This window comes from Charadrius vociferus, unplaced genomic scaffold, assembly GCF_000708025.1.
Source record: "Charadrius vociferus isolate BGI_N301 unplaced genomic scaffold, ASM70802v2 scaffold325, whole genome shotgun sequence".
NCBI lineage: Eukaryota > Metazoa > Chordata > Aves > Charadriiformes > Charadriidae > Charadrius > Charadrius vociferus.
Window position 1 is genome coordinate 1,821,959 of NW_009648526.1, and position 19,670 is coordinate 1,841,628.

General features: G+C 36.4%; 1 protein-coding gene across 1 annotated transcript in view; it reads right to left on the bottom strand.

Moving 5' to 3' along the window:
- Window positions 1-15,905, bottom strand: part of WDR72 (WD repeat domain 72) — a 114,870-nt gene extending 98,965 nt beyond the window's left edge. Inside the window, exons 1-9 of the mRNA XM_009885723.1 lie at window positions 15,753-15,905; window positions 14,529-14,635; window positions 11,604-11,682; window positions 8,476-8,650; window positions 7,845-7,921; window positions 5,859-5,978; window positions 3,935-4,080; window positions 3,476-3,572; window positions 342-483 (exon numbers count right to left, since the gene is read on the bottom strand). Coding sequence (XP_009884025.1) covers window positions 342-483; window positions 3,476-3,572; window positions 3,935-4,080; window positions 5,859-5,978; window positions 7,845-7,921; window positions 8,476-8,650; window positions 11,604-11,682; window positions 14,529-14,635; window positions 15,753-15,905 — 1,096 coding nt within the window. The remainder of the gene's footprint in view (window positions 1-341; window positions 484-3,475; window positions 3,573-3,934; window positions 4,081-5,858; window positions 5,979-7,844; window positions 7,922-8,475; window positions 8,651-11,603; window positions 11,683-14,528; window positions 14,636-15,752) is intronic.
- Between the last annotated feature and the right edge of the window lie 3,765 nt (window positions 15,906-19,670).

Here is a 19,670-nt window from a genome sequence, read left to right on the forward strand (position 1 = left end):
CACTAGATCACATCTCAATAAATCCTTTCTTCTATACCTCCCTACGAACAACGAGAACCAACGAGGACCAACTCAGTAAATTTTCATGATGTTTGGTAGAGAAGTGCTTATGGGCAGATGGTAAGGAAACAGGCACATTTATTTGTTCAGTTCCACTAAGAACTTCTAGACACTCATCTTTGTTCGTGTCTTGCTCTGTCTAATTACAGACAATCATCACAATGAATGAGTGAGCATCACTTTCTAGTGCGAAGATATTTTCATGAGAATTTAAGTTTAAAGACATTAAGACTTAAAGGCATAATTAAAAAGAGAGTATCAAGAGCACAGAACTGCCAAACCTTTTGGTGAACCATCAAATGTTGACACAGGGACATCAGGAACATGCCACAAAGTGATCCTTCCCGAAGCTTCACCAGAAAAGAGAACCTTATAGAAAGGCTCCTTTCTTTCATTCATGAAGCCCATGACAATAGGAAAACTCTGCCAAAAATAACAGTAAATCAGTATTCTGATAGTAAAAAGCTGATAAAATAATATAATATTTAATTGCAAATTCAAAGGGTTGTTTTGGTGGGGCTTTTTTGATGTAAAAAAAAAAAGCTGTAGAAATCTAAAACAAAATGACTGAATCCCCACCTGTCACTACATTCTGCTCAGACCAGGTCTAGTCTGCTTGGTTCAAGCCCCTTGAAGATCACCTCTGCTTTGCCACTATCCTTGGCTAAGCCCAAGTGAAAAAGTGGAATGGGAGGGGGCTCGCTAGATTTACTATCTCTAAATGGAGAATCTATTAACAGTATCACCAACATATAAAAAAAATGGCAGCATAAGCACCAAAATTGGACTGAAAAAAGTGCAGTGAAGCATTGATAATCTTCTCATCAAAATAAATTTAGTAAAGCTTAAATCATGATAGCTTGAATTACTACAAATAATGAAAGGTAAGAATTAGACTTTTACACAGATAGGTAAGAGTGTAGAAAACCATCATTCATCCATCTGGAAAATTTAGATTCTAGAGAGATATAATATCATTGGTAAACAGACTTACTAACATCTACCTAGCTTCACTTAGTCAATGCTAAAACTTACTGCATTATATTTATCTCAGACAAACACCATGTTCTTACTCTCCCATGCAGACTAGAAGTCTGTAGGCTTTCTTTGTCTGTACTGTAACACCACAGATGATTCTGTATCACCACATTAGTAACACTCAAACTGTGTGATAATCTACCAGTGACTTGCCATGGACACCCTGCTTAGTTGTTACCTAAGCTTCCTTTTCAAGTATCAAACTATTAAAAACAGGTGAGGTATCTAAGGGGAAGCTTCTAGTGGCTCGAAACCCTCACAAAAGTAAAGAAAATTAGGCATCTCCAGGTATGTCTACATTAGTATGTTTGAGTTTTCACCAGGCACATACTTTGGAAGTGAATGCTTAGATTTGTGTTGTGAAGCTGTCTTGGAGCACCAAATCAGGATTCTTTTTGCATGGAAGTAAACTGGGAGATGCGTGCAGGAGCACGCACACAAAGAAACCCACACCAAAAAAACCCCAAAAGCACTCCCTGCACTGTAGATAGTGTGGGTGAAAGGTCATCAGCACAAACTGTTTTGTTCCACCCATCACCTTTACTTAGACAGTGTTGACACAGCTTGACTCTGTTTGCTCCTTCAAGACATTTTGTTAACATCCCCGTATGTTGGATATATTTTATTTACAAGACTGAAGTTTGGGAGTAAATTCCATAATAAGCAACTGTACCATAATATGGTTCAGTTTATAATCTAAGAACGGAGATCAAAAAGGATCATATCACAGGCAGTTTTGTTGTCTCACAAATCAGCTATAAAAATTATTCAGGTAGTAAGGTAAATAGTAAAGCAGAAATATTAGAAAAGGGCAGGGGACATTATTCAAAAAAAACCCCAAAAACATTAAAAAAGCATATATGAGCTTCCTACCACTACTGCAACCCTATTATTTGCTAAGGCATATGTTTTGGTTATTTCTTTTCCCTCATGATATCTGACCTTTTGGTATCCTTCAGCAGTTATCCTATCTGATTTTAGATCACAGTGTTTGAGGGAAAAGCTGAATGGCTTGTGCTATTGCCCTTCAACTGAAAGTTAAATCTGTCAGGCTTCGCAAGAGCGTGCAACAAAAATGCTTTCTAAAAGCCTATAGTTGTCAACAGAAAGAAAAAAGAACACTAGAAAACATCACATAGGTATATATTTGACAGTGTTTCTAGTCAGGTACCAAAAACCAAACGTGTCTCCCTTGCATATCTTCAGAAACTGCTTGAGTTCTCATGCAAATACACGTAAAAAAACTAATGCAACTGCAGGCATGAATTAAACCCACACCTTCCATCAATTGCTGTTTCATAAACAGTATTAGCAAGACGACCTAGTAACAAAATCAGAACCAAAGCTACACAGAGAAGGCTGTTATATTTGTTTTGGTTCTATTTTTGCCAAATAAGAACTCCCTGCCACAGATTTTTTTTCCTACTTCCTAATTCTAATCAATTTTCTACTTTTTAAATCAATTGTTTTTCCTTACCTATTTCTTTGAGGTCACACAAAGCACTACTCAAAAGTGAGTCAAGATGCAGGTTTTCAAACATAGCCGACTCCGCTTGAGCTACTTTGTCTAAGCAGTGACTTTAAATTTGAAATTGGCGTGACATGCTCTGCTAAACGTGAATTCTCAATCACAAGTATAAAGATCACATACTTTTTCAGCTTCCTCTTTTCTTAAACACAGAAGCTTCTTCAAGCAGAGACCATGGTTCTGAAGAGAGTCACATGTGTCTAACTTTATGTGCTGGGGGTTACTGTCAGTCTGCTCACAGTGTAAGCAAGTTAAGCATGTGATTATGCCTCTGAAGGCTCAAGATAACAGTATTCTGGATAAAGTATCACAGATTCAACCCCCCTTCAATTTAGGATGGATACATATGCAAAACAACCTGTTTATGTAGTTACACTGAAACATATATATGTTTCATAATAAAACAAGAACTAAATAACCCACTTACATTTTGCTTCTGGGTTGGGTTTTTTGTTGTTTTTGGTTTGGTTTTTTTTACAGATTTAAAATTAAAAGCTTCTAAAGCTATTTCAGACCAACTTTAACTTAAAAAAGCTCTCCCTGTTGTGCCAAAGTTCGAAAAAAAAAATAAATCACTTCAACAGTTAGCCTATCTATAGCTGAAAACACAGGAATTTTTTTCCCCTGTCAAAAGTGTAAATATTGCAGAATTTAAGACAAAAATATGCTATGAGCATCTCCAAGTTTGTAAGTAAAAATTTTAAAATGAAGGAGTAAGTCTTACTCATTGTTTTCATTGAGCAATTAAATCTGTTGATGAATTCAACAATTTTTTAGGGATCATTCCAGTAATTGCAAACAAATAACAAATGAACTTTTGAAGCTCACCGTAATCCTGTACGAATTTACCTTATTTTCCTTCTCACCAGTAAAGCAGAGTAAATGAGGATAAACAGTTTCTTTCAGCACCTTGCCATCAGCAGGATATATGCTTTTAGAAAGCCCACTGCATAATTTGGAAAAAAGAAAAAAGAAAACCTTTTGAAAGTCGTATTTTTTTTAGAAAGCAGAATAGTAACATCCAAGATTCACCAGTTCAATTAAAAGTTACCGAATAAGTAATTACAAGCGACTTTTTGAAATCACAGCACCAGCTGCCCAAGTTCTACATGGCTAATCTTATTCCTGAGTCCCCTGCTGTGTCAAACAAAGACCGAGGGCTGTCAAACTCAGGGTAAACCTTTGAGTGCCAAAGTGGTTTTGTTCTGGTTTTTGATCATTTGCAACATGCAGAGATTTTCCATAATAAACCTCCCAAAGTTCATCTTGTACCTGAACTTTTTGTGTGAATTTCCCATCTGAGCCCACCTGTTTAGCAGCTGGTAGATGTAACTGTGGCCATCTTCTGTCCAGATGATAAGTCTGTAAGCTGCTAGTACTTCTCCACCAGCAAAGCACTGACCACTTTTACAGAACTCAGTACAAAGCAAGGAGAAATCGCAATAATCATAGACCTACGCTCAGAAAAACAATAAAATACAAACAAACAGTATTGGCACATTCATTTTGATTCAAGCTCGTTTGGAGTAATAGATCAATAAGTAGAGTATTAGCTTGACTCCTTTTAAAGCCAAAGCAGTTTTCATACTATCAAACTACTGCAGAGTCAGAATCAAACCATATATTTCAAAGAGAAAGAAACTGACAATAACAAAAAGCAGCATTAGAGCCCTCTGTTATGTTAGAGGATTTTGGATAGGATTTACTTTGGTTTGCCTTGCATTCATAATATTTACTGGACTATTAATTTCTTAGAGGTAGGTAATGAATTTAGCACATAAATATGACATTGAGACTTTGATAGAAGCTATAAGTGCTTCTGTCTGTATTTTTTAAAACATGATCTGCTGGCGTCATCACAGCACATATCTTAAAGCAGATTTTTTTCTTTTCTTCTTTGGGGAACAATAGATATTTTTCTTTTTCACAAATTATTGAAAGCAAAGAACATATAACCCACTTTGCTTGCAAGAATTCTTCACTCTTCCATTTCTAGAGCTAGTAAAAAAAATTATGACTTGTTTGCTTCCTCTGACCTTCCCATTTTAAGCCAAAACAGGATGTGACTAGGGGAACCTAGGATATTGTCTGCTTGTCCACATTCCTAGTAGCCTAATGGAGAGAATATTCATATCCATATTTTTATAATATATTCCAGCAGTATGAGGAAATACATTTCAGAGTGAGAATTTCTATGAATTATTTGCAGCTAATTTGCTTTATATTTTCATTACTATAGAGGTGGGTTAAGGAGCCACTCTAAACACACATATGAATCTATTCTACGCTCCCTATTACATACCTTCACAATTAAGCAGTAAGATTATCACAATCATCTTTTATTTTAAAGCTGTATATTCATTGAAACATAAGGTGAAACCATGTGTGTTACACAGACTTTTTCCATGAGAAGCCTATGCATTATATACATGGAATTTCTTTATAAATGCTTTTTTACAGACTTTTTGAAATAGCCCAAGAGAAACCTCAAGGGTAACTGAGTAACACAGCCGTAGGGTAACTCAGGTGTATGCGAAATTTCTGCCCCCCCCCCCCTTCCTCCTGCAGTAGTGTTTAGATCAGGTACATGTTGCACTAGTAGCTCAGGATTATTTTAAGAAGAATGTCATAATACTGAGAGAAAAATACAGATTTTTTTTTTTTTTCTTTTTTCAATAAAGTTCAGTTCAACTAAAATTTAAAATAAACTAATAACAGTTTCAGTAAATACACAATGCATTTATTTTCTTACAGCTACAAGAAAAAGTGATATAGTCTGGGGTCTTTAGTGGTGCTAGCTTCTATTAGTGGAACCCAGGCTATTGGCCCTGACGGAACAAAGGACTCTGGTTACCAAGGACTTGCCAACTGTAATTACTTCTGTCATACTTAAACAGTTTTTGTGCATCTTTGTCTCCTTTTGAAATGCACTGTGGAAGGGACTATAATGCACCCAGTGCTGTAAAACTGACTAATACTTACAGTAATCCCCTTTCTACCCAGCTAATTTCATGTTAAATTTTCAAAGTACAAATACATTAATAAAAAATAAACACTTCATCTCAGGCAGTTAAGGTAAGCAGAGAAGGGATACAGTGCACTATTATATCTGACAATTAGTGAACATTTTTTCTTTAAGCTGAGGAGAAAAATAAGAATCTACATGAAAAAAATCACATTAGCTTTTAAAATTAACAAAATTAAAAAGGTAGTATAACGCTCAATAACATACCTGCCAGCATGTGGAGGACACAACTAGAAGGAGCCTTTCCGTGTAAGTACAAAACCGTACTGCTTGACAATTTATATAGTCCAGAGATTTTGATTCCTTCTCACACACACTGTGCCTCTCCTTTACAGCACACAGAAAAAAAGCCGTAAGATTTATTCTGAGCTTTTACTTTTAGGATAGAAACAAACCACTGAAAATAGTTTTGTTAACATACGCTTTCAAAATGCAAAGCAACATATACTTCTTAATTAAAAGTGAGATAGGAAGACAGCGGGGTTCACTAGTACCATGTAAACAGAAGACATTCAGCAAGGCTAAGACCGTGATCTCACTTAAAGTGATAATGAATATGGAGAATGACTAAAGGCAGGTCATAGATAGCATCTGTTGTAATGAATATCTGCTAAGTATTCTTCAGTCAAAAAAAATAGCTACAACAACCTATAAACTGACAGTGTCAGATTCAGAATGGATGATGGATATTCCGCTTTCCCACTCATCCTTGTTGCAACCGGGACAGTCTGAGACCTATGGTGTTGTCATATGTATAGCTTGATCTTAACACCTCCAAAAATTAGTAGAAAAGTATTCATTTTCTTAGCTTTGCACTGCTGAATGTATGGAAGGCTTAAAAAAAAAAATATCTGTATTTTCACCCTTTTCACGTGAATATCGGACTTAAAGGCCATCATGCTCAAAATAATTAACAGAAATAATTCCAATATAATAATTGTTTAAATCATTGAAAACTGATGCTTTCTGTCTTGAAAGATACCCAGCAGTGTCAAAACCTCTCAAAGGAGGGGTATGCTGGGCATGGAACCATGGCTATCAAATGCAAACCATTCTCTCACTACACATTGCAGCTCCAATTATTTCCAATTAAATCCAACAATATTTATTAAAATAATGCTCTTTAACATATGAAGTAGCTGGATTGTTACTAACTCTGCACTCCTACCTTCACAAAAGCAGGCCCCAGGCAGTGAGAGGTTGGCACACCATATATGCTTCTCTGATGTCTGTAATCAGTTGTTACAGTCCCCAGAACTTTTACAGCGTGACAGTATTTTTTTTGTACTAGGAATGTTGAAAACACACAGTCCCTGTGTGTCCACCCCCCCCACACCCCCCCAAACACTGCAGATAAACTGAAAACACATCACAAAAACACCAGTATGGTATCAAACTTGACAGACTTTCCTGAGAGGCCTGATTCTACCCCATTAACAAGCAGTGCTGCAGCATGCTCTGCAGTTTGTTGAGTAAGGCAGTAATGTATTACGGATGTTCAGAGAAGACTGTTGACATTTTGCCATTTCTGTTGATGATTCATAGTACTTAGCTGTAATACTGAAGTCCCTTTGTGAATCTAGCTCTCAGATTTTAATTCAAACACCAAACATTGTATTCCAATTCTAACACTTGTGCATGTCAAGTGACAGCTGCTGAGAATATTAACACAGAAAAGCTGCACAAAATAAGCAAGTTTAAAGATGGAGAAATAGAGCACTTGACACAAGAGTCTTTTCCAAGCAAAGACAGCATTGTGGGAGGCAGACAGCAAAACAAAGTCTAAAGGACCATTTCTGAAGAAACTAACAAGGGTGAAGAGGAAGTACAAAGGCCAGTTTTGAAGAGCTTAGAGATTAAAGGAAGGAGTGAAGGGGTTCAAAGAAACAGAGTGACATTATCAGGACAGAACGAAAGCGTTACAACTTCAGCATCATGGAATATGGAAAGACACGAAGCCTGGGCAAAAGACATGACAGTTGTAAAGGCAAGAGCTGTCCAGTGACCCAACTAATTTTAAATAGCAATATGAGGGTGTGTTTTCAGAATTTTGTGACAAAATTAATCAGTTCTGTTAAATACATAACCAGAAGATTTTAATTTATTCATATTCTGCGTCGATGTATCCTTTACTTGAGAATATTACTACATTCATGTTATCATTTAAATTGCTGTTTCACACCTGAAACTGACCTGTATGCTATTCAAAGATGAAGATAGGTCCCACACTTTAAGAACTCCAGTTACAGACACTGCGATCAATGAGTCTTCTATAAAAAGTTAACAATGAGATAGTCAACTTGAAACCAAGTTCAAACAGTGCCTAACACCAAAAGAGAACCTTGACATAGGCACTGGTGTTTTATACAGCACTAAAACAAGGATTCTGCACGACACTGTTTAGATGAAATATTAATTTTACACAAAAGTAACTGACTGGCATACAGAAATACCAAACATGCAAGCAAATAGTGAATAATTATTTTGTCTAATCAGATGTATTTCAATAGAAGGCATAGAATAGTGGGTTTGTGCCCTTAATTTCCCTTACAATAATTACAAAATTTGTACTTAATCGACGAAACGAGCTGCTTTCAACTAGTGTAGAGGCTGGTTATTTTTCTCTTTAAGAAACATTAAATGAAACATGACCAACATTAGGAGTATTAAAAACACCTTCTTATGTGCTGTGAATGAAATGTTGATATCTTGTACGTAACAACTCTGTAAAATAGATTATTAAATCTAGTAGGATTGCACTATCTATACAGAAATATTTCACCATGATTTAATTGGCCTATATAAATACAACTGCAACGTATACCTTGAATTCTTGCAGAGTGCACAATACACATACAATTTATCCAATCAGATGACTGAGTTGATGATAAAGTGTGAAGAACACCCAACGTCTTAGCATCAATAATAAGAACGTCTTGATATTCTCCACAACAAAGAAGCCAGCCTTCACCTGTCATTCGGAACGAGCAATGGTAATACTGTACAAGTGGAAAGAAGAGAGTCAGCATACAGAGCTACACAAACATGCATGCATATTTTTCACATTAAGCATGTCACACTTGGAATTGTAATCAACACTTGTAGCATTACCAAAAATCTACTGCATTTGTGAGACCATACACAATTTTGCTAGTGACACAAGCATTTCACATACATTTATAACAACTTAATATAGGCATACAGCTTCGTAAGAGGTGCTTCATATTTCAAGCAGTATGTGCCCCGCCTAAATATTAGGATTTCTGGAAGCAATCAAGGTGGTAATTTTCATTATAAATTGCTAAACAGTTTGGGACTTGTTTCTCTGAGAGGCCTCGAAAGCTCATGAAAACGCAGAAGATTCGTGATGAATTTTCCATTATTTTAGAGGAAGAATTTCTACTCCATAAGATATTCTTCATTATGACACTAAATGCCCTAGTGTTCAGAAGAGTCATTCTTTCTCAACAATCATGTAAAGAAAAAAAAAAACCAGACAGGTAGCAAAGTCCTAAGGAACAGAGGTAAGAGGTGCAGAGTGACTATGAAGATTTTTTTTTTTGCTAGGTGTTTTGTAAGTGCAATGATATTTGCATTTTGTGTAATATCTACGAATAATTGCACACATTATTGCCATAAATGTATAAACAGCCACTTCAGATGGAATCTACAAGTAAATAGTAGCCTTAAAGTAAAGGGAACAATCACGTAGTGAGAGGAAAATATCAGACAGCTCCACAAAATAGTGCCTCATTTACTACAAGTCCTCTGTACGTTCAGTTTTGCTTAGATGATAATTGTTGGTCAATGAGTTAACTAATTGAATTCTGAAAACAAAAGAAGCATCAATAACTGGGAATAGGATAAGTATTACCACAGATGTTATGAACAATCAGAGGCAGAAATGCTTAGCAGTAGGAACTATTTGTAATTACCATCACTCTTAAATTAGACTTGAACTGGAAGATTTGTATAGCCCGTCAGTCCTCTGAGAAAATCCCACACTGGTTAAGATCCACAAATTGTTAAGAGTTGACCCTCGTGTTAAACTTCATTTCAAATGGCAAATAATCAGTTTGCACTACTTGACGTCTGCCATTTATAGCTGAATCATCTACACTGAACAAAAAGAACCTGCTAGACTAGATAAGGGAGTAGTTTAATTAAAACCTACTAAAACATTAACTAAAAATAAAGCAACAATTTTAAATGGGGATGCTGTCAAAATCAGTGTACACTAAACCTCCCAGACAATAACATTCCACAGGAAATTATACTATCTCAGGTCCTGTTACGCCACAAGCAATCATTACCCATGAAACAACAAAACCCACGACAAAAAACCCAACCCCAAAAAACCCTCACACACACAAAAAAAATCAATTTATTATAAATATCTGAAGGTTGCATTTTAAGAATAGTTTCCCCTCATAGTGACATCTATTCTTTTTTCTAAGTAAGTTTTCCTGTTAGATGTTCCTATTTTCCTTTAGCCATCTTGCCCAAGTTATAGAACAAAAATCATTAGCAAGCCAAAATTAGACTTAGCTCACCCCTCCTAATAGAGGAGAAATTATTTTCTAAAAGTATTTGCCTCTCCTACTTGAAGGATAAGAATAAAGATTCTGCCTCTGATCTCCATGAAAATCTCCACAATGCAGATCTGTCCACTTCTCTGCAGAACTTCTCCCTAACTTTGACTATTAAAAATCTAATTAAGCAATATCACAAAGCAGATCATACCACACCTCTATTATATTGTAATTGAGGCATTGTATTGTGTGTATATATGCACAAACGTAAACACAATATGTGTATATATTTTAAGCATATACACAAATAAAAATTAGAAAACAACAACACTATGCTTTCATATATACACACACATATACATGAAAAAGCATATATTGTTAACAAGTTACTATTCTATAATTTTTATTCGGTCATTTACCCAAGCTTTTTCTCTTCCCTTTACCATTAACAACTGTGTGGGAATTCAACATTTTAACCTTAACAGTGTCATGAAAAACAGTGTTTCTTCTGGAAGCTTTACAACATTTGGATTCTGAATTTGGCCATTGTTTGAGTAACATGAGGTCTCAGACTCACATCATTTGGGCCTTAGTTCCACCCTAGACTTCCTCACTGAAGGAAAACAGCATTTTAATTAACTTAGGAGCCCTCAGCTCTTCTACTAATATATTCAGAAATAAGCCATCTCTCAATCAAATCCATACATGCTGGGTTCCTCAATCATATGCATACATGTATTTCAAACAGACCCTCACACTCCAACATTTAGATACTTAGTGTAGCTGGATAAAGTTCAAAGCAGACACTTGAAATTATCTGAAGTAATATTTAAAGCAATTCGGTCTCTGACAAGAAACGATCTATCCTGAGTTCTGCAATGAACAAAACTGTATTTTTGGAAGTGGGGTAGACCAGTCTTTTGGAGGTCAGCAGTTTGGCATCAAAACATTTCAAACATTTAAAACTAAGATCTTCAAACTGTCTCACAACGTTTGTCTAGATTGCTTGTACTTCTAAAATACGTCATCAAAAAGCCAACATTAAACTGGAAGTTTCCATGCAGTTTTAACAGAGGACAAGAATAAAGATTAAGACAGTTTCACTTTGCTACCCATTCCCCAAACTTCAGAATAAGTTAATTGATACTGCATTCCAGACATCTGCAGTTTAAAAAGAATCAGTTTGATTTGATTAAGGAGTTCAGAGGAACATTGAAGTCTTAGTTCTTCTCTTAGGAGGAAGTCAAAAAAGGAAAAATAACAGATATAAAGCTACTTATATCGCAACAGGGTTTTTTTTTCCTCAAGATGTTATGAGCTATATATTTAAAATTGTATGCTTCTGAAAAATATCATGTTAATAAACCAAAACTCCTCTTGTAATGAACAGGGATATTCCATGAAAAGTTGCTATACTTACATAGATTGCTGTATGCCTATAAGGAAGCTTTGCGTTCTCAATGCACTGTCCGCTAGTGACATTCCAAACACACATCTCCCTGCCAAAGATAACTTCATATTATTCTCTGTCATTTCCACTCAATTGGCTGGAATAATTTTGTGCCACCAAGTTTTTCCTTTAGTGCTGTACTTAAGTGCTGCCTGGTCGTTTATGTGGCTTTTTGTTACAGATTACTGAGTAAGAAAATGTTGTGGTCATTAGCAGGGGATGACATACAGGATCTGTTTCTTTTTGTTTTGGTAATTACACCCTGCTGCCTTGCAGCAAACCTGACTTTAAGGCCAACTCTGGTCTACAACAAATTGTAGGTATACTGTTCGTCAACGCATCACTGTAACTATCTGTCGTTGGAACTACATCTTCCTGAAAATGATTCATTTCACTGAACTTAAACCACACGTTCTGAAAAACACAATGAGTCTTCTGCCGCATCAGACTTCAGTTCTTGAAAGGAACCGTAACTTCTGTTAAGAAGAAACAGTGCCACCATGAGGCTATTCCTGAAATCTGTTATTGAAACAGCACTCGCCTCTTGAATGTCTATGCAACATTCTAGCTAAACTTACACACAATTAAAATCAATGTTTTAGAAAGATGTGTTAGCCAGTCTTCCTCGTCTAGACATTATTCAACATGCTATGGGACTAGAGTACAACAGAAATATTTTATTATATCACAAATACTACTTAGTGATTTACATGTTAGTCTACACACTTTTGCATTTTATGATAATCTAGAAATACTAATTATTATTTTATATTTTCAGCTGAGCAAGAGCACTGAAATCCATACATCTATAGTGTAGCATCAGAGTTGGTAGCCCAAGAGTCCTAACTTAAACTGAATACTTATGCTGTTTGTTAAATGTTGAGGCAGTAAGTTTCTCCTTGTTTATATCAGAATGATTATTACAGCAGTGTAGCTAAAGCAGTAAAGTTGATGCATACATAAAAACATGCACAAATGAGAGCAGAATATAACTTCATCTTCTGCATGTTGCACTTGATTTACTGTCTGTACTAACAAGGAGTGAGCGATACCACATGTTGATAAACCTGTTCTACAGTATATGCTATATACATGCACAGGACATCAGTGAGAACTTCTGAATCATTATGGATTAATTTATAGATTTCTATATAAAAAGAAGAAAATACTGTTCAATACTTATCCATCTGAAATAAGTCAGTTATACAAACACTTAAGAGATTCTGAAGTGGCATAGGGGGAGAATATCATCTTCCATACAATTTCCTCCACCCTCAATACAAGGGGATGGAAGCTTGAAAGAGGCAGAAGTGAATGATTCACAAGGCAGAAAATGCAGTTCGACAAACCCTGCATCTCCTGAAGATGAGGCTTCCTATTTGTAATTATCTCAACTTCATGTTGCAGCCTTCCAGGGATCAGTGATGGATGCTTTGCCCTTATGTAATACAGATGAGAAGTCAGCAGTAATTTGGTAAAAGTGAACATTTAAAGGGGCCAGAAGACTGTTCAGTCCTACCTATACACATTCCAAGCCAGTCCAATAATCCCTTTAAAGGCAGAACTTTCAGGATGTGAACATCTCTCTGTATGGTATATCTATAGCAAAAAACCTCATTTGTTTCTTGATGCTTTTTACGCCAGCTTTTTGGAAACACAGTTATCTTCCCTCCCTATATGATCTGGAAACAGTACTGCACTAACAGACCTTCAGAATGAAGATGAAAAATGATTTCCCCTCTGATGGGGAATTTCCCCTCTGAATGATCTACCCTTGGGTAGAATTGTAGTAGTCCAATACAAAACTAGTTCTGCAGACTTCTCACTCTCCTTCCTGCGCATAACCAGAACTTTTTACCACTATCTGTCCAGCAGGGCAGTCTAACCTTAGAAAACTAAGAAGCCTGAACCAGCTTGTTCAAGTTATCCCTTTCTTGTATACTCATGATTGACAGAATCAGACAGAGATCCTAGCAGCTCAAAAGGATAAACAAGCTCCTCCGTGAGAACTAGTAGCCTTAAGGTGCTGGAAGGTATAGCATGAAGAAGGGCAATTGACAGGAAGTCTTCATGGTAAGAGGTTTTAACAGAGCTGTTCTGTTACTGGGAAAAGATGAACCCAAAGTGAGAGGAGCATATCACTAAGCAGCAAGACAAAATTGTTTAAGGAAAGCCCTTAAGGAAGTAAGAAGCTAGTCCTAACTACTTTCAGCAGCTGAAATCCTGAACAGATGGGCTTCAGACCCCAGCTGAAAAGATTATCAAATTGAAAAAAAATTCTTGAATGCTAACCTAGCAGAACTGCTGAAATTAGTTTGACTCAAGTGATGGGCCAAGTCACAACAAACACAGAGGAGAAAAGCTGCAAGATCAGGAGCCTCTAAAAGGATGTACTCCGAAATAGCAAGTCAGATTTAAACAAAGACAAGGAACCTAAGCCTTTTATTCAAGGGCAGTCTTTTTATGCTTCCCTACCTACTCACTGAGCAAGCATAACCTGGATCAGAGTACATTAGCCTCTTGTACCGATTCAATGCAAGACTGAGCTCAGGAAGGAACAGAAAACAGCACCATGATATCAAAGTGCTTCTAAACCTGCTGATTCCCTCCAATAGCCCATTAGTCTCCCTTTGAGTGGGGCCTAGCTGACCCTCTGAACAATTCATTCTCCTGACTACCAACTGGCTATCTGAATCTGCCAAACCCTTCTGTTGTCCAAGAGATGAGCTCTTAGACTATTGTATATAAGATATACGGTCATTATCTTGAGTAGCTGCTGTCCTTTTCATATCATAGAGTTGGATTTAAAACCTTCTGCCAAACACAGAATCTGACCTACACCTGCCACACATTTCATGATTTAAGAAATGAATAATTTAATATTCAGTTACCTACCCATTTTCAGTAGCACTTACTACATATGGCTGTTTCTCAAACTCTCTTGCTTTTGCCAAACAAGTTACAGAAGCAGTATGGCCGAAGAGAATTTCTTTAGATGAAATCTAGGAGAATAATACAATGGTTTAACTTAAATATAATATTTTCAGTATAAACGAAGGAAATCTAAAAGCTAGAACATACTACTTGTAGATGTTATTATTAATGAGTAATTGTTAATCCACTTAATATTCTTTTGTTCTTCCATCATTTCTGGAATGTACAAAGATGTGGATGGATTATGCAGTTTGCCTAAAGTACAGTCTTTGTATTCACTGTAGTCTAAAAGTGGCACCTTCTGAAGAATTTATGGCATGCCAAGTGTTATAAAACAGGCAGTGTGCAGAGTATCTCTGGCCTTCACCTTACAGCATGCAGCAAAAGTGGCAGAGTGAAATAGGGATTTAATACAGCAAAGCTTTTACGCATGTGTTTCATACAATGTGTTTAAGTAATCCCTTTGATTAGCTTCACTGCATGCAAAAAACTTAATGGAAAAAGGCTGCCCCATAAAGGTGCAAACTAAAGTTTCAAGCTATGTTTGAGCACAAATGAGGCAGTCAAATCCAAAAAAAGAACAGAACCATCGTTCTAGGAACACAGAATAAAAAATTGGAACTGCTTTAACTCTGTTCCATTATCACGAAAATAGACATGAAATAGTCAAAGTAATAGCAACTATATGCCAGGAGGTTTGCATCTTAACTATATAAAAAAAATAAAATCTATTTCATCTTACTTCTTCCACCTTTCTACAAATGTTTCCATTGTTAACTTGGTAGAGAGCTCTGGGTTGATAAATAGATTTTTTCCTTAAATTACAGGCCATGCTCAGCAATTGATTTAAAAAAAAAAAAAGAAAAAAGAAAAAAGACTTTACAAGATAGGAATCATGACAATTGTGCATGTTTATTTGCTGTCATTACTCACAGCACACAATCTCAAATTATAATCCACAGGTCATAATCTATGAAAAGAAAATAATATTTCAAAGCTTCTGAACAACTGGTTGCTCATACAGGCATTTCAACACTTTCTCTTGATGAGTATCCTATAAAAAGTATCATGCTATTTTTAAAACTTAATTTAAGCAAGTGCAAGTCTGGATAATCCCATTGTTAATAATAAAAGATAAAACCCCAATCTGTTTATGTGACAGACTGTAGCACAGTGGACGCAAACCTTTAATTCTGATGAAAGATCCCAGAGACATATTTGTCCTTCTTGACTTCCCGTAACTATAGTCTGCTGGTCATCTGTAATCATAATAGCAGTGATGCTGTGAGATGGAGCTATTTTCCCCCACACCGCCACAGCCTGTACTGATGCCTTCATAGTCAGCAGCTGGAAAAAGAAACAAGTAATGATGATTCTAAGTAACATGAAATATAAAAAAAACAATCAAACAAAAAACCTTAAAGGCAATTTAATCAACATCTGAAAAGGGAAGCTACAAAATACTGCTGCAAAAAAGCTGATGAGGCATTGAAGCATTTTCTAGCTGTTGCCAGCATCACACCAACGCTTTCATTAAGATAGCTATCCACTAATAGCTTAAATATACAATGATGTGTCACTATTTCAAATCTAGGCAATATCAAACAGGACCAGAGTTACCAAGGACCAGTACTATCACAATACTGAACAGCAACGGGAGTCACACGCTGCCCCACACAACCTGTCTTAGCTCTGATGGGCCCATGGCACACCGTCTTTTTCCTAATTTTCTTTGGTAGAGTATACCATGCCTCCCATGTTCCCTCCATCCAGCAGTGCTGCTCATTCTCAGCAGCAAACCGCTGGAGCATGGAGACTGTACAGGAGTGGGATGTCAATAAAGAGTCTGTGGTTCCTAGGAGACTAAGGCAAGAGAAAAAGGTAATAGGGCTGGAAGGGTAGTGGGTCAGGCATGAAAAGAAAACCAAGGCTCAGGACAGCAAAGCACTATACCCTCGAACATTCAGTGGGATCTCCTAGAGATAAGACCCAAAAGAAAGGTGGAGGCAGAGTTGCAAGCTGGGAAACAGAAAACAAACATGCTCTTTCTGCTGCTCAACTCATGAGTCCCTTTTCCAAAAAAAATTATCATATAATAGATTTTAGTCACTACTGTGAAAAAATTGATTAAACAGAATTATCCAAAATGACTACTGGTCATAAGTTAATTCAATAGCGATTCCTATAAAATGCACTTGCAGAAAAATATTTCAATGTCTGTTGAAACACACGTACTTACAAAACATCCTAAAATCCTCCTTATTAAAAAAGTTCTACTTTACTTGTTTTTAAATGAGACCTGTTCCTTTTAAAACCACTTCTGCTTGATAGCTGAATTCTGCATTTGTTTTACTTCAAACAAAACCTTTCAGAAAACTGCTTTCTCAGTTGCGTCAGAAGTCTTCTATCACATTGTTTGCTGTTAAAATTCCCATGTTCATAAGTGCCTAACATATTTATAGACTATTCCCAACGATAACTTCAAAATCAAAAAACAGTGAGTATCTGACTATGAGTAATTTTGCATTTAACTAGTCAACTCACCTAAAAAACCCCATATATATCCTCTTGTTAAGACTTTTCGGGGGACCTAGTAACACACCCAACAAGCATGTCTCCTTTGGATAAAGTTACATGAAATGTCTGATTGTTAAAAACAGACACAAATGAGAAACATCATCAGCATTAGTGTCCTTACATTAAAGAGTCCTACACTAAGCTGCCAGTGTCTAATGAGGCCCAAATGCAAACAGTTCGCATATATACAAGTCAGCTGTCTCAAAACTGCCAGATTACAACAGCCTCCAGAGCTCCTTCCCTGTATCCTATGATGGTTCTTCTCACCTTCATTTTTCCAGGAAGCCTGTGCAGGTGCTTCTGAAGTATTTCTATTTACCTCCCTGCCCTTTCAGCTTTCTGGAGAAAATGATAGAAATTTGTTGTCACATGCTTCTAGCAACCTGACAACAGTCAGGGATGGAGAAGGGCATGAAGATGACTTGTGCCTGTGCAGTGACTCCTCTGAAAACTGAAATTCTTTTAAACTTTACTGAGGGCAGCTTTGACTACCACCAGCATGCAGGTGATGGTCAGACAGCTGATAGACATTGAGCAATGTTGATGTATGCAAACATTTTTGACATGTTATTCCAAAGCATGAGCGAACAAGAAGAAACAGATTTTAAGCTTTTCAGATGCACCATTGTCTAGGGTCACTTAAATAAACAAATATTTTCATTATTATTTTCAAAATATTGTATATCACCTACTTTTTATCCAAACAGCAGTAATACTTATTGAAGAGATACTTCAAAGCAGCCACTTTGCAGTCACTAGGCAAAATTCACCTTTTGGAGAAGGTGTGCTCCTATTTGTCCTGAAGAAAGGGGAGACAACAGAGCCCTTAGCACATCCTTAGCAAAGATATTTAAAATGAAACAGGTGTCAGTAACAAGGTGCTAGAACAGTGCAGTTGGAAGAGGTCAACCAAAAGACATGACATTAAAGCTGAGATCTTGAGAGAAGAGACAGGAACTGGGTAGAACAAAATGCATGGCAGCAGATAACAGCCAGCTAGAGGTTGTAAAACAGGTATGATGCAAAGTGACACGAAGAGCAGTTCCTGTGATAATTCAGAAGAGACCACAGGAGCGAAACAGAGCTCAGAAGCAGGCCTTTCAAGCCATGTTTAAAGAAACTGTAATACAAACCACCACCAAATCCAGCACAGTAGCAGCTGAAAGTAGGGACACAGACAAGAGGTATCTTCATTATTACTATAAAAGCCTCAAGTGACATAGAACTAGAGGAATGGTCTTGCTTCCTGACAAGAAGATGAGATGAAGGGCTCAGGAACTCAGAAACAGGGCTGAAAAGACTGGTATGGCTGACTATCAAGGTCCTGCCATACAACCTCAGCCAGAAGATAAAGAGCAGAGGAAGAGAAATTTAAGAGTAAATTAATTGAGGTCAAGAGTTTATTAGTCTAAATCACATTTAGTTTCATTTTAAAGCTCTTTGTGGGCATAACACAAAATACTGAGAAATATTACTGAACTCAGTTTCAGAATTTGACTTTTCTAAAATTTTTTTTTTTTTTTAAATCTGTCATCATATGAAGTATTGTGCTTACTGGTGAACACTGAAGATCTTTTCTCTTCCAGTTTATGCCCTGAAATGAAAGCTGTTCAAGCCAAACTCTAATAACATGCTTTTAGGTATCAGCTAAGCAAAGAAAATTTGCCATTTTCATATTGCTTACAAAACAGTGGCTGTCAAGTTAACAGTTTGATAAGCCAAATCCTGAGTCTTTAAAAGGCATTTTCTTGCGTATCATGTAGTCACTTGTAGTTGCGCCAAGGGAGTGTTCAATTAGCTTAAAACACCATAAGGCAGCAGAATTCAAGTTTGTCCTGCACTGAATATTAATCATAAATTACCTTTTCTTGTAAAAGAAACATAGAAGCAAGATCAATATTCTTAGCAGAAGACCTACTGCTGAGCAAGTGATGAGTAACACAGAACTCAGAAAGAGGATCTACAGAAGTAAAAAACTAAACAAATTGCTAGAATTTGCTAATATAGAGATGATCTATTTGCACACGAGTGTCATGAATTAATAAACAGCTACTACTACAGACAAAACATCAGTTATAGAAGAGAATTAATTTAGACTGAAATGTTACAAGAACATTTTGGACTTTTCCTTTATATTATGAGTGAATTGTGAGAGACCATGTTAATATAACAGTTCTTAACTTTTTTTCTCTTGCTTCTTGTTTAACTTTTCATTTGGATTAAGGTATTTTGACACACAAGATAAGTATTTTGCTTGAAATCTTTACTTCTAAGAATACCATGACTTTCCTAGAAACACTGCATACTCACATGCACATTTGGTCTATTTAGCTTTATCAAAGCTATTTAGTGATGCTTATGGCACCTAGAGCATACTTTTTTCCTCCCCTAATAAAATCAACAGATATTTATCAGACTGTTCCTTTAAAAAAGAACTGTTTCCACAAAGTCAAATATTGCCCAAGGCATGCATGTAGCTGCATGTAGCTTATCAGCACGTGTCAAATTCTTCCAGCTCTGCCCACT